The following is a 19,205-nucleotide window of genomic DNA, read 5'->3' on the forward strand; positions in this document are numbered from 1 at the left end:
CAGAGATGCATACATGTGATCAGCCATTGTGTGTTCTGACAGCACAATGAGCTTGAGAGATCCAGCACCTGTTCACTTGAGTCTCTATCTGTCATTGACATAGTTAAATATTCATGCAGAAAGCTATTATTTCTATAGTTCAGCTCATTAGTTTCCTTCTTTAACACAAACTGTTAAAGATGAACGAGTGCCCAAATGAAATATCTGAGTGTAAATTGACAAATATTTCAAATGTTTAATAACTAACTAGGACTTGCGAAGTTGGTACTTTGCTTGGTACTTTGCTTGCCACAATAAGCAAACATTTTAGTTCACATAAGCCATTTACATGTATTCATTTTAATTGGCCAAACTGCAAAACACAACACACACACACACAAACACACACACACACACAATGTGAGCAACTGTGTACCTGTTCTTGGTTTTGGTCTTTTTGGTCATGGGGTTTGAACTCAGGGCTTGTGCTGCTTGTCCCTTAGCTTTTGACTCAAGGCTAGCTAGCTCTCTACCACTCTGAGCCACAGAGCCACTTCTGGTTTTCAGGAGTTCAGAGGCTCTGGGTTCCACCACGAATGCAGAGAGAACAAAAACAAAACAGGAATGAATCAAGTTAATCCCCACACGCATGACTCACTGGATATGCTCTCTATAAGGCAAAGCTCTCGTCTTCAGTCTTCAGGGGAGCAATCCTTAAATATAACTGGAGCAATCTGAGGACAAGACTTTATAAGAAATGAGCCTTGGACTGGGCATTCTAGAGCTGGACAAGGGAGAAGCCGGTGAGGCACTGCACATGGTGTGAACAAGGGGGTAACAGGAGTGTAGCCTCATGTTTGGACATGTTATACTGTACAATAAACACAGCCATTTCATAATCAGATTTAACTTGCTAAAAGACGTTTTCTAGGAACACTGACCTGGCAAGGAGAGGTGCAGATAGAATGGAGACCTTAGGTACAAATGAAAAATGGAGCTCCTCCACAGGAAATGAGCAACTTCCTCACTCCCATGCTGAGCAACCCTAAAGCCCCCCCCTTCCAGGAAGCTCAGAGATGACTGGACCCCATCCCACCCTCTGTCTAATGTGCTCCCTCGGCCCTACCCTGGCCTGAAGAATGCACAGTGTTGGTGGCACTTCCTTTTTTTGAATTTTCTTATTTTATTGTCAAGGTGAGGTACAGAGGGGTTACAGTTACAAAAGTAAGGTAGTAATTACATTTCTTGTCTAACTTGTTACCCTTTCCCTCATTTTTCTCCCTCTTTCCCTCCCCCCACACCCAAGATGTACAGATCATTTCCAATATAGTGTCTTGTGAGTATCGCTGTTGAGTTGGTTCCCTTTTGTCCTCTGTCTCACCTTTTTGTTGTTCCTCTTCCCTTCCCTATACAATACCCAGGGTACCAAAAATGACTGCAGTAATAACAGGGGATAAACCATAGGGGGAAGAAAAGCACAAAAGAAAAAAGAAATCACTATAGTACATTGAGAACAATGGTGGTGCTTTCTTGAACAACTCTTTCTTTTCTCAAACCCCAATCAATTGACTTGTTTTCCTAACCTAAGCATATATGATCTAATATAGTCCACTTCCAAATTAATTCATCTGTTATCTTAATCCATTCAAGGATGAAATTTGTCTCGTCTTATCAATGCTTTTTTCCCTTGGACCAGTTGCAGAATAAACAATCATTTGCCATAGAACTGGCAAGGGCCTTTGAGAAAGAATTTAAAGCCCAAAATGGTTAAATGGCCTTTCCCAGATTACTTGAGCAACCCAATAGAGGACCAAGCCTAGCACCCAGGAATTACCTGAGCAACCTAGTAAAGGACCAGGCCTAGTACACTCAAGCCTTCACATCCCAAGCCAACGGACTTCCCACTTGATAGTCTTTCATTTCATGGACATGTCCTATTTCCATATGAATGCAGAAACAGTTACACTAGTTATTATACCCTTGAAACAACACTAGCAAAAGCCTGTTTTACTGTCTTCACTCAGCTTCTTTATCTAGATTCTGACATAAGCCTTAACAAATAAAAGCCAGCTTATTAATCAGTATCAATGAGAGGTGGGGTGGAGCTAAGTGACAGAGATGATTAGCAGGAACAAGGCCCTGGGTTTAAATCCTAGTGCTCCCAAAAAGAAAAAAATAAATAAAATTAGCAGGTCCCCCTTCTGTCTTGTGCCAAGCACTCCAAGCCCAGAATTCATTCATCTACTGCACAGTGACGTTTCAAACAGACCACATTATGTGACAGGTCTCAGAATTTTAGTGGCCTAATGAGTTGGCAGGGTTTGTAACCTTGAACTACAGCGCCTTCCTCACCCCCCTGGTAACATTGGTGGAAACAAATTGTGTGAGTTAGCACATGGTTCCATCCAGTGCATCACTCTGTATAATGCTAATGACTTCTATATGCACTGTACTATTCCTTTTACTGCAATTTCAGAGTGTATATATGCCTTTTATTTAATTTTTTTTAAGTATACTGGAAAATACGATGCCAATCCCAAAGTGTTTCATGTTTACTTTCTTGACTGCTCTAAGAGGTCACACTAAGTAATTGGTAATATTGCCTGTGTAAGAACACTCTGGTATTCACATGATAAAGATATCTGATTTAAAGATGCATTTACCAGATCATATCCCTTCACAATCCACATGGGCCATGTGACCTAGAGATGTGGCCTACATCTCTACACAAACTCCTACACAGCCATGTCCTCAAAGAATGAGCACTTGTCAACATCAAGAAAGATGCCCAAATGAATTTACACTTAGATCACCACAAGGTACTACTGAAAATAGACACAGAAGAGATGGAGGAATAAATTTATTTTCAACATTTATCAAGTATCACCTCCAATACTGCAACAGGCTAAAAATGTATAATCTACTCATAAGACAACATTAAAAGTAGGTGAAAAAAAAGAATAAAAGTAGGTGAAAACAACTATACAGCAGTTTATAATCATGTATAGTGCTAGCTTATTGACTGGCAACTGTGTAACAATTTGGGAACTAAGATTACTTTTTTTTTTTTGCCAATCCTGGGCTTGAACTCAGGGTCTGGGTACTGTTCCTAAGCTGCTTTTGCTCAAAGCTAGCACACTACCACTTGAACCATAGTGGCACTTTGGCTTCTTCTGTTTATGTGGTACTGAGGAATCGAACCCAGGACTTCATGCATGCTAAGCAAGCACTCTACCACTAAGCCACATTCCCAGTCCTAGGATTACTTTCTTAACACATCTCCTCATCTAATCACTCTTGTATACCTGTTTTAAAGATTAAGACAGTCAAAGAAGGTAATTAAGGGAACTATTTAAGCTTTCAGAACTGGTAAATGACATTCCAAATCTAAAATAATCTCTTATATTCTATTTATCCAGACCTCCCGCCTGAATGACTTTGCATTAATAAAAGCTCCTACAAACGATTTAATAATGCCAGTAGTACTAGAAACAGTAGCTAACCTTTACCAAACATGTACATCTATGCCAGCTACAGTTCCAAGTCTCTTATATGGATTAACTAGTAAATGGTACTGATACTGATCAAGATACCTTGTACCTTGTTGAATTGAAACCCCTTTGAACAACTATTTTAAAATTATACTAATAAGTAAGCAATTTTTTTAAAAAGCCATCAAGAGCCAGGCTCTTGTGATACACACTTATAATCTCAGCTACTCAGAGGATGGAGATCAGGAAGATGAAGACTCAACATTCAAGGCCAGCCTAGGCAAAAAGTTAGTGAGACCTCTGTCTGAACTAAAAGCAATGGGAGAGTGCACCTGTGATCCCAGCTGTGCAGGAGGACTAGGTAGCAGGATTGTGATCTAGTCTCAGCCTCAGGCAAAAATAAGAAACCCTATCAAAAAAATAAGGTACAAAAGGACTGGGGCTCATTCAAATAGTACAGTGCCTAATTAGCAGGCACAAGGCCCTTGAGTACTGCAAAATGTGTGTGTATGTTAAGTCTCTCAGCCCTGGATTCAATCCCAGCACCAGGAAAGAAAAAAAAAAGACTATATCAACACTGTAGCTCAAGTTTTAAAACTTGAAGCCTATTAAAAATGCTCATGATAGCATTCCGAATGGCCAGTTTTAGATAACCTTTTTTGGGGGGGGGGGGTGGGTGGGGATAATAAAGACAATCAAAGAAAGAAGAAACCCTCAGCTCATCCAGCCCTCTTGGAGGCTTCACAGTGGATTTTATAACTCATCCCAGTTTCACAGAATAGAAATTGACTCTGAAGAGTGGTCAAGCAGATCACATGACTCATAGGGCCTCTTGAAAGCCTGCATTCAACCATAAGCAAGCTTGTTCCTGATAAGAAGCCATCCAGCAAAGCTGCAAGCCAGCAGAGTTGAGACAGACACTTGGTAAGTGGGAGACTGGGATTGGGCAGCCAGACACTGCAGGGGACCTGGGAGTTTTGCAGTTTGTATAGATTACCTCATCACATTTGATTCCATGAAAACCAGAAACAAGACAGTGATGACTAAGTCCCTAAACATGAGCACAAGACTCACTGGAGGAAAAAGGAAAGGCCCCAGGAAGAAGTGGAATTTGTCAGGAAATCAAATGAGCAGCCCTGGGGGAAATGCTGCAGCCATTACCCTGTGGTCACAGGCACTTAAGACGAGATTTTTTTTTAAAAGTAATTCCCACATAAATTCTAGGGCAAAAAGAACCACCCTTTCATGTGCCTGATCATTCCTTTTAAGCCAGGCTGACCTCTTTCAAAGGAAAAAGAAGTTGGTGATGATTTAAGATTAGGTAGTCTCAGGCCTGATCAGGAGACAATAGGAAGTTAAAAAACATATCTCCACAGGAAGTGGTCCTAACTGCTTGGAAGTCTGAGATCCAAAAGATCACAGGTCAAAGCTAGTCATTTGCAAGACTTCTATCTCAATCAATGGCTGGGTGTGGTGGCACATGCCTGTCATCCCACTACATAGGAAGAATAAATAGGAGGATCGTGGTCCTGACTACTCTGGTCAGATACATATCTCAAAAATAATGAAGCAGCCAGGTCCCAGAAGCTCACACCTGTAATCCTAGCTACTCAGGAGGCTGAGATCTGAGGATCATGGTTCAAAGCCAGCCCAGGCAGAAATGTCCATGAAACTCTTCGATAAACAACTCAGAGAAAGCCAGAAGTGATGCTGTGCCTCAAGTGGTAGAGGGCTAACCTTGAACACAAAAGGCTAAGGGACTGCACCCAAGCTCCAAGACTGGCAAAAAAAAAAAAAAGGGGGGTGGGGGGAGCGCTAGCGTAATGGCCCAAGTAATAGTCTGCTTAGCAAATGCACGGCTCTGAGTTCAAATACCAGTACCACTACTACTAATAACCTCCAGGAACGACTAATGGTCCTTTCTTTACAACTATACTAAGACTCCTACTCATTAAGAGACGATTTCCTGCCATCTTCCACTCTTTGCCTTCTAAGTCTCTCAACCTTAGTCATGTCTCCCTTCAGCTTACTGTCTTCAAGTGAAAAGAGACCAATGATCACCTGTAACGGGATCTTTTAAAAATAATAACTGTTAACATTTATTCATGCTTGTTATTCTGCCACACACTGCTCTAGTTTACAGATGAGGAGACTGAGATTTAAAAACATACTTTGACTTGCTCAAAATAACACAGCCAGCCCTGATTCTAACTCAGGCTGCCTGCCCTACTAACTTCTGCTTGCAGTCAATCTATTCATCAATTAGGAAAACGTTCTTCCAGTCACTTTTATTAATATTTTAACTGAATTTTAAGCCCTTGCCTCAAACAATAAAAACCCTCCTAATACTAATTTGAAGGGAGGGATTTGAAGTTACTCGCTGGTTTGGGTGCTAGGTTTGCTTTTTGTAAAAGGTACCACTTACCTTTTACAACCTCCAAATTCTCTCCACCAAATGGCAAGAATAATAATTTAAATAACAAAAGAACAATTTTAAAACAAATTTCTTCTATCAGAGACAAAAAGAAAAAAAGAAAAGGTCACTAAGGAGCATAGCAGTTTCATTCTAACTTTACCATATGACCAGTGATTAATTGTCACAGGAAGAGCAAGACAGCACTTTTCAAACTACAGAGATCTAAAAGCACTACTTTCCTGCTAAAGGAACACTGCTAAGACAGAAAAGCAAGCAGCAAGCCTGCAGCAGAAACTGACCTTGAAAGAGACAAAAGTAGTATAATTGTTTCTTTATCTACATAATATTTACATTTTCTCATAGCTGAAAAATTACTCTCTGTAGTCACGTTTCAGAGTTCACCTCGTCAATGCAGGAAACCTGCTTTTCTGCAGGACTGAATCAATAAACCCAAAATTAAAGTCCAAAAATAAAACAAAACTGACTTTCCATTATTCTGAATGCTCTACTAAGATTCATTTTAGTATTGTACTTTCTCTCTTATGTACTATAAGGAGACAGGTGTTTTGGTTTATTTTGTTTTGCTCTCTGAGAACTATCTTATATACAAGTAAACTTCTATAACCACGTTAGGAAAAAACATGCCCCAACCAGGCTTGGTAGTACACATCTGTAATCATAGCACTCTTAAGCCTGAGGATGGTGGATCACAATTTGAGGCCATCCCGAGTTACATAGGAAAAGTGTGTTCAAAAAATAAAAAAATAGGGCTGGGAAGGTGTCTCAGCGGTAGAGCGCTTGCCTTGAATGCATGAGGCCCTGGGTTCGATTCCTCAGTACCACATAAGAAAAAAGCCAGAAGTGGCACTGTGGCTCAAGTGGTAGAGCGCTAGCCTTGAGCTGAAGAGCTGAGGGACAGCGCCCAGGCCCAGAGTTCAGGCCCCACGACCGGACCCCCCCCCCAGAAAAAATAAATAAATCACTTGTTAAAAAAAAAAAAAAAAAAAAAGCAGCTGGGCGCTGGTGGCTCACACCTGTAATCCTAGCTACTCAGGAGGCTGAGAGCTGAGGATCGCGGTTCAAAGCCAGCCTGGGCAGGAGAGACCGTGAGACTCCTATCTCCAATAAACCACCAGAAAACCGGAAGTGGCGCTGTAGCTCAAGTGGTAGAGCGCTCGCCTTGAGCTGAAGAGCTGAGGGACAGCGCCCAGGCCCAGAGTTCAAGCCCCACGACCGACAAAAAAAAAAAAAAAAGAAAAGCAAGAAGTAGAGGTGTAGCTCAAGTAGTAAAGCATTAGACTTAAGCAAAAAAGCTAAAAGAGGGGCTGGGAAGGTGGCTCAGTGGTAGAGCTCTTGCCTTGCATGCAAGAGGCCCTGGGTTCGATTCCTCAGCACCACATAAGCAAAAAGAAAAAAGCCGAAAGTGGCACTGTGGCTCAAGTGGTAGAGCGCTAGCCTTGAGCTGAAGAGCTGAGGGACAGCGCCCAGGCCTAGAGTTCAGACCCCTAGAGTTCAGACCCCACAACTGGACCAAAAAAAAAAAAAGCTAAAAGACAGTGCCCAAGGCCCTGAGTTCAAGCACCAGTACTGATACAAAAAGTAAAAGAGGGGCTGGAAAGGTGGCTCAGAGGTAGAGCACTTGCCTTGCATGCATGAGGCCCTGGGTTCGATTCCTCAGCACCACATAAACAGAAAAAAAAAAAAAAGCTGGAAGTGGCGCTGTGGCTCAAGTGGTAGAGCGCTGGCCTTGAGCTGAAGAGATGAGGGACAGTGCCCAGGCCCAGAGTTCAGGCCCCACGACCGGATTTCCCTCCCCCCCACAAAAAAAAAATTAAAAGAAAAATAAGACAGAAATTATGCAATAATTTTCTAGAGGTACCAACAGGCCTTCAAGCAGATGGAGATGCCAGTTTCTTGCATTTTTTTAAACAGGACGAAAAGCCTGTAAGTAAATAACATAATTCTTTCCTGGGTGAGGTTTTTAGTTTGTCCTTCCTTTTCAATACTTCGCCTATATGTGAGCTAACTTCGGTTCCTCTGAATTCTACAAGGTAGCTGGCAGACTAGCCCTAACTTTTTTAAAAGTCACAAATATGAAGGCACTGACAGCCCTTCCCCCTTCACAGGATGAATAAGGGACACATAGGACTCCTATCCTCCCTCTTCTCAGTACGGCTTTTTTGCTAATGTCTTTCCAATGTGGTAACTACAGAAGTAATAAGTATTTTGCCCTGAGTCTCAGTGATGTCAGCCTGAAACATTCTGAAGTATTTCAAAATACCAAAATATGTAATATCCCTCTGGTACAAACTGAAGTCATAACCTGAAGTTCAGCTGACCACAAAAAAAAAAAAAAAAAAAAAAAGGAACTTCTCCATGCACAGGACTCAAGCACAATATCCTTGCAAGATTTCCACCTGCCTATTGGACAAATGGTCAAAGGTCATGTGTGCATTACCCTCACACTGAGAAAGAGTCACTTTGAAAGATAGAATAACAGTAAATTGTTACAGGAAAGAAAGTCAACAATATTGATTAAATGTGTGTGTATATGTGTATGTGTGTGTTTATGTATGTGTGTATGTGAAGATACACACACACAGAATCTCAGTCTCACTACATAGCCCAGACAGGCTTCAAAACTCATGATCCTCTGTCTCAGCTTCCTGTGTGCTGGGCATTCCAGGCATACTGTCATGTATAATTTCATTTTTTTCCCTACTTTAATTGACTACATTCAATGGAAATAAGCTCACAAAAGAAAAAAAAAGATTAAAAAGATACTCATATATTGGCAGTGCGCAACTAAAGCCATAAAAATGTGCACACATTCATAGTCAGTAAAATTCTACTTTTGTACATAAATGTAAGGATAAATCCTTAAATAATAATAGTAATCCACAATGGAAAAGTTTTATGCTCAAGGTATTCACAGCAGACTGGAAGTAGTGATACATACCTGTAATCCAAGCTATTTGAGAAGGATCCTACTTGGGGATAAGATCTTGGTTCCAGACTAAAGCATAATAAAACCCTAACTGATGGGCTGGGAAGGTGGCTCAGTGGTAGAGCGCTTGCCTTGCATGCATGAGGCCCTGGGTTCCATTCCTCAGCACCACATAAGCAAAAAGAAAAAAAACAAGCCGGAAGTGGTGCTGTGGCTCAAGTGGTAGAGCGCTAGCCTTGAGCTGAAGAGCTGAGGCCCAGAGTTCAGGCCCCACGACCGGACCCAAAAAAAAAAAAAAAAAAAAAAAAAACCCTAACTGAAAAGCAAACTACCACCAAAAGGTGTAAGTGCTTGCTAAGCATGAGACCTAGGGGGAAAATCCCCAAAATGGTCCAAAAAAGAAGAGCTCATGATGGGCACCAGTGGCTCACACCTGTAATTCTAGCTACTCAGGAAGCTGAGATCTGGGAATCACAGTTCGAAGCCAACACATCCAGATTCTTATCTCCAACTAAGCACCAAAAAAGCTGGAAGTGAAGCTGTGGCTCAAGTGGTAGAGCACCAGCATTGAACAACAACAACAACTCTGGACAGTGCCCAGGTCATAAGTTCAAGCCCCAGCATCAAAAGAATAAAAAAGGAAAGGGGCCGGGCGCCCGTGGCTCACACCTGCATTCCTAGCTACTTAGGAGGCTGAGATCTGAGGATTGTGTTCAAAGCCAGCCCGGGCAGGAAAGTCCATGAAACTCATCACCAAAAAACACTCAGAAAACCGGAAGTGGCACTGTAGCTCAAGTGGTAGAGCACTCGCCTTGAGCAAGGGACAGCGCTCAGGCCCAGAGTTCAAGCCCCACAACCAACAAAAATAAGGAAAGGGAAAGGGGGAATAAAAGGAAAGAAAGAAAAGGAAAGGAAAAAAAGAGAAGGGAAGAGTTCATGATAGTGTTATAATAGCATTAGAAACAATAAATTTAGGGTTTGGGAATATATAGCTCAGTAGTAGAGGGAAATTTTTCCTCTATCTGGGGAATAATGCCTATTTAATAAAACATAATGTATATATCCAAATGAAAATTGAAGTCATGCAATAATATTCTTTAATTCTTGGCTTAAATGACAGGGTTCAAATTTGTCCAAACAAAACATCAACAATAAGGCTGAGGTCAAGAAGTACAACACCTGCCTAGCCCTGATATCAAATCCTGGTACCGCAAAAATAAATAAATAAATAAATAAAATTAAAATAAAAAAGCAGAATAACAAATTGGTATCCATCAACATCATTTCGGGATTTGCAGACTCAAGAATTGCAAACAGGGTCTCTGACACCTGTGCACCCATGTTCACAGCAGCCAGAAGTAAACGTTACCCAAGTGTCAGTGGACAAATGAATGTATAAGCAAAGAATGATAAACGCCTCTAGTCAACCTCACTCAACCTTAACAAGGAAGGAAATCCTGATGTACTTTAAAACATGAATAAACACTGAGGTTACTGTGTTAACTACACTAAGATAATCACAAAAACACAGACACAGTACCCTATGATTTACTCATGGGAGTATCCAAACTGGATAATCTGCAAAGACTAGTCACTGAGTCTAAGACACATTTCAATATTTTGTTCACCATGAAATCCCTAGCACATTGTGAACACTTGGATGATGAATTCAAAGAACTACGCTCACAATTTTACACACACATATGCACTCCTCCAATAGCTTCTAGGGAACACTTTGCTGATTACATTTTCAAATCTCTTTAAGTTCAAGATTTTCTTAAAAAGAGGGGGTGAGGGGTGGATGGGAATGTGGCTTAGTAGTAGAGTACTTGTTTAGCATGTATAAAGCCCTGGGTTTGATTCCTCAGTACCACATAAACAGAAAAGGCCAGAAGTGACGCTGTGGCTCAAGTGGTAGAATACTAGCCTTCAGCAAAAAGCTCAGGGACAGTGCCTAGGCTCTGAGTCCAAGCCCCAAGACTGGGGGGGAAAAAAAATCTATTCTTCTGGCCTCCAATTCCCAAATTTATCCTTTTTCTTCAAGACTCTAATTATCTCACTTTGTTTAGCATCTGGAAAAAGAACTGAATGCTACAATATATAATTAGTAAATTATTCTTAGCTGGCTGAATCTTGTAGCATCAGTTAGCAATTACAGTCCATAAAATACATATTGAAGCTTGCTGTTTTAAGACTCTAAAAAATAATAAGCCCTATTCTCTCCGTAAACCAAAAGCAGACTTGCATTTAGAAGGCCATTAGGACACTTTTAGCCTATTAGCTCACATGTTAAAAAAAGAAAGAAGTTCCCCCCACAAAAGTTTCACAACTCCAAATGCTGGAATGCATGACCTAAGATAGGCCAAGAAGAAACTATTGCTAAGAGTAAAGAACAAGTTTCCCTTCTCAAAGAGAAACTTTTCTAGGAGGCCTGGCTGGCCCTTACCCCATCCATCCATCTTATGGCTACCTACACCATGAAGTTCACATCTCTGGTAAGGTAAAGCAACTTTGTTGTAGCACTCAACATTGTCCAACAGGAATACAATGCAAGCCACATGGAGAATTTTACATTTTGAAAAGTAAAAAAGGTAACTTAATATAAGCAATCATAATGCAGAATATTATCATTTCAACATATAATCAGTGTTTTTCAATTATTGTGTATATCTTTTTATATTCTTTCTTTCATAGTTAGGTCTTCGAGAGCTGGTGTGTATTTTATCTTTAGGGGCACATCTCGGTTTGGACTGTCCACATTTCTAGGGCTCTGTATCTATATGTGGCCCAAAGCTACTTTGTTGAACCGTAGACTTTTTTATTTTAATTTTATTTTATTGCAAAGATGCTATACTGAGTACCATAGGCTTTTTTGTTGGTGGTGGTTGTGGTGCTTAAACTCAGAGCCTAGGTGCTATCCCTGAGCTCCTGTACTCAATGCAAATGTTCTACCAGCAGAAAACTGGAAGTTTCCGGTTTTGTACCGTGATCCTCAGATCTCAGCCTCCTGAGTAGCTAAGATTATAGGCTTGAGCCACCTGTGCCTGGTTCATAGACTTTAAATTAGTTAGCTCAAAGCTGTATTACTAATTTTAGTCACATATTATAAGCTCTGATGCTCTTTTCTCTAGGGCTGGGAGCGTAGCTCAGTGTACAGTGCTTGCCAAGCATGCCAAAGCCAAGTTCTGCCACACCACTGAAAAATAAATCAATCAGCAAGTAAACCAAAGCCATTTGACCAGTCACTGACAGCCAAACTAGCACTAACTAGAATGCTGAAAATAAACCAAAAAAAGTTTATAAACTTTCCCAGCAACATTCCCCTCTGCGGAGACACACAGCTCTACTATACACTACAGGTGTGTGAATGAACATGATCAGAAACTTCAAAGTTTCCTTGGTTACACCAAAGGAGCCAGTTTTTTTTCCTTTTTGTTTTGGGTGTTTTTTATTTTTTTGGTACCAGTCCTGAGGCTTGAACTTTTGGCTTTTTGGTGGTAAAGTGGAGATAAGAATCTCATGACCTTTCCTGCCTGGACTGGCTTCAAACTGTGATCCTCAGACTTCAGCCTCCTGAGTAGGTACGATTACCCACTAGGATTAGCCTGAGCCACTGGCAGCTGGCTACGAAACAAACTCAAGTAAAATCAAAGCAAGATTTTAAATCTATCCATTTTGTAAGCTTTAAATATATATTATGTATATATGTAACTAAACTGATTCCTGGTAGCTCACACCTGCAATCCTAGCTACTCAGGAGGCTGAGATTTGAGGATTGGTTCAAAGCAGGCCTGAGCAGGAAAATACTTGAGATTCTTAGCTCCAATTAAGCACTCCCCCCACCCCCCCCAAAAAAAAAGAAAGAAAAGGAAAGCTGTGGCAGAGTACTAACCTTGGGCAAAAGAACTCAGGGACAGAACCCAGGCTCTGAGTTTAAGCCCTAGGATTGGCGCACACACACAAAAATATTACTAAAGGTAAGGACTTCATGTTGTTCATAACTCTGTTGCCAGAGCCTCGGACAGTGTTTGGAACATAGTAGACCCTCAATAAATCATTCATTGAATGAACAAATGAATGAATGAATGATCTTTCTTAAAATGTGGGGGCGAATATGCCTGTAATCCTAGCTACTCAGGAGGCTGAGATCTGAGGATCAAGGCTCAAAGCCAGCTCAATCAGGAAAGTCTGTGAGACTCTTATCTCCAATAAACCATCAGAAAACTGTGGATCAAGTGGTAGAGTGCTTACCTTGAGCTGAAGAGCTCAGGGACAACACCCAGGCCCAGAGCTCAAGCCCCACGACCAACAAAAAAAAAAAATGTAGAGGCAAATAAAAGAGAGTATGTCTAGATAGTAATAGCATCATTCATATCATCCAATTTTAGGTGACTATCACCTGTGGGTTTTTGTAAAGGCTTATGATCTAATTCCGAGACTGTATAGGAGGAATGTACTTTTGTATGTAAAGGAAAAATAACAGTACTAACTACTGAACATCCATCCCAAATGTACAGGGGTTTCATTCATTCAAGGCATTTATATGCTAGCTGACCGTGGTACTTCTTGTCTCCATTAAACAAAACACAGTAATACATCATCTTTTTTTCCTAAGAAAAGGAATAGAAAACACAAAAACCAAGCCAGGTCCCAGTGGTTCACACCTGTAATCCTAGCTACTCCGACAGCTGAGATCTGAGGACTACAGTTCAAAGCCAGCCCTGGCAATAAAGTCTGTGAAACTCTTATCTCCAATAAACTACTCAGAAAAACTGGAAGGGCCCTATGGCTCAAGTGGTAGAGTGCTTAGACTTGAGTACAAAGAGGCACAGGGACAGCACCTAGGCCCCAGGATGGGGGGGGGGGGGGGGAGGGAGAGGCGGGGAGGGGAGGGAGGTACAGAAGAACCATTCCATCAGCCAGTGAACAGTCATCTGAATCTTATGATAAGCACTGTGCTTAAGGCATTAGAGTACGAGCTCTCACTGGGCAGTGTATTCAGCTCTTTGCAGGATCAAGGGCATAGCAGTCTGCCTTAGTCTCATACATCATATAAGAGAAGAGCCTCTGCATGGATCTACCATATACACTACCATTTTTTCACTATCCTCACTGCAGAGAGACCCTATCACTAGCTGATGGCATGAGGCCAATAAATTAGGAGTCAAAAGCCCCCACAGGGGATTGCCTTTATATCTAAAAGTGGTTACTTATGCAGGGGAGGTGGGGAAAAGCAAGGGACTCAGAGCTGGTGATCAGACCCTACCAGGAAACAGAAAAAATGTTCATAGTATGACAGGCACTGACTGCCAAAGGAAGTCTAAAAAGAATAACTGCATTATTGGATATTTTTAGCCTTTCTTTCTGTAAATGTTTTGTGTTACTGCTTTCCAAATAATTCCGAATCTTGCAAGTTAGCCAGAGGAAGAAACATAATAGAGCATATTGCTCACAGAGGAGGCTGGAAGAAGAGTGTCGTTTCCCTTTGAAATTCTGTGTAAAGGAATATGACTCTGAGTCTCCTGCTCACACAAACACAAAATTCCAATGGATTAAGAGTGTAAGAACGCAATAGATCAGTCATGCAGGCAAGATGTGCAAAGCAACACCTTGCACCAATCAAAGGGACTGTAGAAGTATTTACATGTACACCAATAGCAATTATGGCCACGATACCTCAAACATTGTAAACTGCTATTCTTCATTCACACCCCAATGATCTACTTCCAAACCTCTGGTAGAAACACTAATAAGAGACTGCAACTCATTAGTGTGGATTCTGGCAATAAAACAACCAAATAAAAGGCCACAAAACTATGCAACAATAATAAGGAGAAATCCCAAATGACAAACAAGGTTGTTATATGGAGTGTCACAGCCTGCCTTATTAAACACTTCTTTAGTGTTTTTAACTTTTGAAAAAGTGTGTGTGATTCAGAACATAATTTCAAGTTTCTTGATTAGTCTAGACTACCACTAAATCAAAAGCAGTGTTCTTATTCCTATTAACTATGAAAGGCTTAGGAGAAGAGGAGATTGTTTGAGCTGAGAGATAAGACATGCTCTCAAATTATACTAATAGTTTTAGGCTATGCAGGCAAATAGAAATGTGTCCTGCATTTAGAGGTCATTTTACTTTGTTGAGAAAACAGAAAAGGCAAGTGGAAAATTACAGAACTGCCGGTGTTTGGGTTCTGCTTAAAACCATGATTAGGTGGATCCTTTGAAACAGTGAATCCAGACACATGAATTATGAGCATTGTAATAACAATATGTGCAAGCTAGAGCTGACATTTTAGGAAACTTCTACTTTAAGGGCATTCATATCTGCAAGGATAAGTAGAATTTTAAAATGATCACAATGCCAAGAAGTAACAAAAAAGGAAGTAGAATTTAAGTCAGATAACCCCAATTCCAGCTGTCCTGGTTATCAAAATGTGAGCCCTTAAGACACAGAACCTCCTTTCTCATTGCGCTCTGAAGGAGAGAGGGACATAGAGGGGGTGGGGGATGAGAAGGAGAAGGAGAAAGAGGAGAGAACAAGGGAAAGAAAGAGATGGGGAGGAGAGAATCTGAGACAAGATATGTTTGAAAATTATAAAGATCTGATTATTATCTTGCTAGGAAAACACTTAATTCATTCAACACAGTATTCACTGAGCAACAACTGTCAGTCAGGCACTGTTCAGACCCCGAGAACAGACCAATAATATATAACACTTTGCCTCAAGAAGGCTGAGTGCTTGGGCTGGGAAGGTGGCTCAGTGGTAGACCGCTTGCCTTGCATGCCTGAGGCCCTGGGTTCCATTCCTCAGCACCACATAAGCAAAAAGAAAAAAAGCCGGAAGTGGCATTGTGGCTCAAGTGGTAGAGCACTAGCTTTGAGCTGAAGAGCTGAGGGACAGCGCCAAGGCCCAGAGTTCAGGCCCCATGACCGGACCCCAAAAAAAAAAAAGAAGGCTGAGTGCTGGTTTCCTTCTGTCCTACACACTAGTTTTAGTCCTTTAATCTCTGCTTTTTGAGAGAGAGAGAGAGAGAGAAAGAGAGAGAGAGAACAGAGTACAAAAATAAGAAAGAAGGGCTGGGAAGGTGGCTCAGTGGTAGAGCGCTTGCCTTGCATGCATGAGGCCCTGGGTTTGATTCCTCGGCACCACATAAGCAAAAAGAAAAAAGCCGGAAGTGGTGCTGTAGCTCAAGTGGTAGAGCACTAGCCTTGAGCTGAAGAGCTGAGGGACAGCGCCCAGGCCCAGAGTTCAGGCCCCACGATTGACAAAAAAACAATAACAACAACAAAAATAAGAAAGAAAATTATACCATTTTCTTGCTTTTGTTTTTTTTTATTACAATTAGGGATAAAAGGAAGATAGGGAAGGTCCTCTTTCCTGGTAAGAATGAAAATTTCTCACTTCCAGGAACATTCTTCATCTCTATCCTGATTCACCATAAATGTCTTGCTTTCTCTAGATATTTTCAGGGGTTCTAAAAACCACATTTTCCTAGCTTTTCCACCAGGTGGTACAGCATCAAAAAAAAATTACTATTATTACTATTATAGGTCCTATGACAAACCCAATCCTTCAGGCTTTCTAGAGAAAAGGTGAGTTTCTATCACACTATATAGCAGAAGTGTTTACCTTATTCCTACAATCATAAGCCCAATAAATGAAGGCTTATCTGACCTTACCTTAAAAAAATGTTTTTTAGAACACTTTGCTTTATAAGTTTTACTTCCTTATTCACAAAGCTTATCAGGAACTTAGAAGTTTCATTCAATTCTTTAAATAAACCAAACCCTCACCAATATTCAGATTTTAGAACCCTTTTTCACCTGGCAGATATTCCCAGTAAGTTAAACTCAACATCTGCAATGTGTAATTGCTGGAAGGGGAAATGTACAAGCAGAAAGTATACATTTAGGTTTCAAGTCAGAAACTACTGCTAACTGTCCTGATTGCAGCACCAACTTCAAAAGGCATATAAATGTTGATTTTGTGTGTGTGTGTGTTTATGTGTGTATGTGTGTGTGACTATTACCTAAATTAACACAAAACCACTACTTGTATCTAAGTCTAGGAAGACTGTCTTGACCTTTAAAGCCCTCATAAAATTCCTATCTGCTATTCTGGCTCTCGTGAAAGAGAATCTCACACCCAGAAAATCCAAATCTTAGCCAGTTTCTGGAAATTACAAGGCAGCTCTGAAACAGATTTCAAACTAGCACAACAAGCTAGTTTCCCCGTTTCAAATGGGAAGAGAAACTTGTGTTCAGAGAAAATGCAAAATGGACAGAGAAGGGAGGCCTAGTAAGACAGACAAAAGCAAGGTGTAAAGTCCTCGCACCAGGAATTGGGTGTGGAGGCCCTCTCTGTCTTCCAATTCACCCCATTAGTGTACACCCTACTAATTAGAGATCACTCGAGTACAACCTTGAAGTCTGAGAAACATTAAACACGGGCCAACCACCGCCCCAGAACTTCATTCCCAGGTAAAACCTAAGAGTAAAGAAACTTGACTTCTCCCCTGTCCGTTAACGATCCTCTCCCTCTCCTTTGGCAATTCAAGAGGCTGGAAAAGACTAGAGCTTCCAAATCTTAGAAAGCTTAAAAGGTTTGGCAAGGATACCCAAGACAGATTCTCTCCCCATCACCCTTCACCGGACCCCCTGTCTCTCCCCCCCCCCAAAAAAAAACCCTCATCATCCCTTCCCTGAACGGTTTGTCTACTTCTAGCCTCCAGCACTGTCTGATAGAAACGTCTGGTGAGCGCCTGCTGCGTTTGAAAAGCAACAAGTTTGTTCCAGTACAGCTCTCTCTCATCTGCTGTGAGCTTGGCCGGCTTGGCCGGGCTCCCGGGTGCGGCTCGCAGGCTATTAGGCCGTGGGTTCAAACCTCAGAGGTCCGACCCAGAGTGCCCCGTTTGGAAGGCTTCTCAAGTTTAAAAAAAAAAAAAGGCTACTCACGATCTGGAAACTGGCACACGTTCCCTTCCCATCTTCCCCCCAGTCATGCTTCCCACGGCATGCTTCCTCCAAAAAAGGAAGAAACCGACCTAAAGCTCGGCCCTGGCGGCTAGTCACCTCCCGAACCTCGGGAGCCTGTGGGCAAAACTCGTGGCTTTGCAGGGAACCCACGATCTTCGGTCTGGCCACCTAGATTGATCTCTTATGTACTTTCTGTGAGCTGTGACTACGATCGGGGCCCGCGTGGACCTCCGTCCCCCTCCCCCGCCAGCGTGCCCGGAGCAGGGTGGAGGGGAAGGCCGGGGTGTCAGGTCACCCCGACTCTCACACGGCCCCTCCAGACACGGCCGCGGCCTCGCAGGGAGGGCGGGCAGGGGACCGCTGACCCCGCAGGGACGCGATGGGGGGGGGGAGGGAGAGCAGAGACAGTGGCCCCGGGACGCCGCCCGGCTCTCGGAGCTGCTCCCAGCCGCTGGAGCCCCCGGGCGAAGCCGCGGAGGCCATCTGGCGCGCAAGGCGGCGGCGGCGGCGGCGGGCCCTCCGCCTCCCCGCGCTTCCTCCGCCGTTCTCCGCCCTCCCAGGCCCCGGGCGCCCCGCGTCCACAGGAACAGGCTCCGAGCTCGTTCCCGCGACCCCGAGGCGCAGAAGCAGCCCCTTCCCGGCCACCGCTGTCCCCGCGAGCATCCCCAGCGCGCCGCGCACGGACACGTGGAGCCAGGGACCGGGACCCCGGGAGCGGGGGCGCGCCGCCCACTCACTTGCTGGCCGGCGCGGGGCTTGCCCTGGGGCGCTCTCCTGAAGAAGGAGGTCCTGGCGGTGAAGAAGAAGTCCTCGGCGTCCTCCTCCAGGCTGCTGTAGCCGCTGCTCATGCTGCTGGTGCCGTCGCGCGCCGGCGGCCTTCCCGGGGCGCAGCCAGACAGGCACGGGGTGCGGCGCCCGGCCGCCCCGCGAGGTTCCCGGCGAGCGGCCCCGAGCCGCCCGCGGGCCGTCCTGCTGCAGCTGCGGCCGCCGCTCAACCCGCCGTCCCGGCTCCTCCCGAAGTTTCCCCGCCCGGCTCCCAGGAGCTGCGCGGCCCCGGTGCGCCGGCAACCACACCCCCGCCCGGCTCCCGAGGCCACACCCCGTACCCTGTGGTCACGCCTCTTAGGCTCCCAAGGCCACGCCCTCATGCTTTACAGCCACGCCCCGTCCGGCTGCAGAGGCCACGCCCCTCCTGGCCGGGTTCCGGCTCCTCCCACGTGGCCGCAGGTGAGCGCTCCCGGCTGCAGAGCTGCAGAACCCGGGAAGTTCGGTCGATGGATGACTGTGCACGCCGGAGCTGCGTGTGTCCTCCCAGCCTCCTGGAAATGGCAGATTCCTGCGCGACTTGACCACCCTCCCTCTCTTCGCCCTACTCGCCTGCTCTAGCTAAAG

General features: G+C 43.5%; 1 protein-coding gene across 1 annotated transcript in view; it reads right to left on the reverse strand.

Moving 5' to 3' along the window:
* Window positions 1–18,853, reverse strand: part of Rassf3 (Ras association domain family member 3) — a 72,624-nt gene extending 53,771 nt beyond the window's left edge. The window contains exon 1 of the mRNA XM_042698982.1: window positions 18,551–18,853. Within this exon, the coding sequence (XP_042554916.1) occupies window positions 18,551–18,661 (111 nt within the window). The 5' untranslated portion in view covers window positions 18,662–18,853. The remainder of the gene's footprint in view (window positions 1–18,550) is intronic.
* Between the last annotated feature and the right edge of the window lie 352 nt (window positions 18,854–19,205).

The sequence above is a fragment of the Dipodomys spectabilis genome, unplaced genomic scaffold (assembly GCF_019054845.1).
Source record: "Dipodomys spectabilis isolate Male_0828 unplaced genomic scaffold, ASM1905484v1 ptg000234l, whole genome shotgun sequence".
Classification (NCBI taxonomy): Eukaryota; Metazoa; Chordata; class Mammalia; order Rodentia; family Heteromyidae; genus Dipodomys; species Dipodomys spectabilis.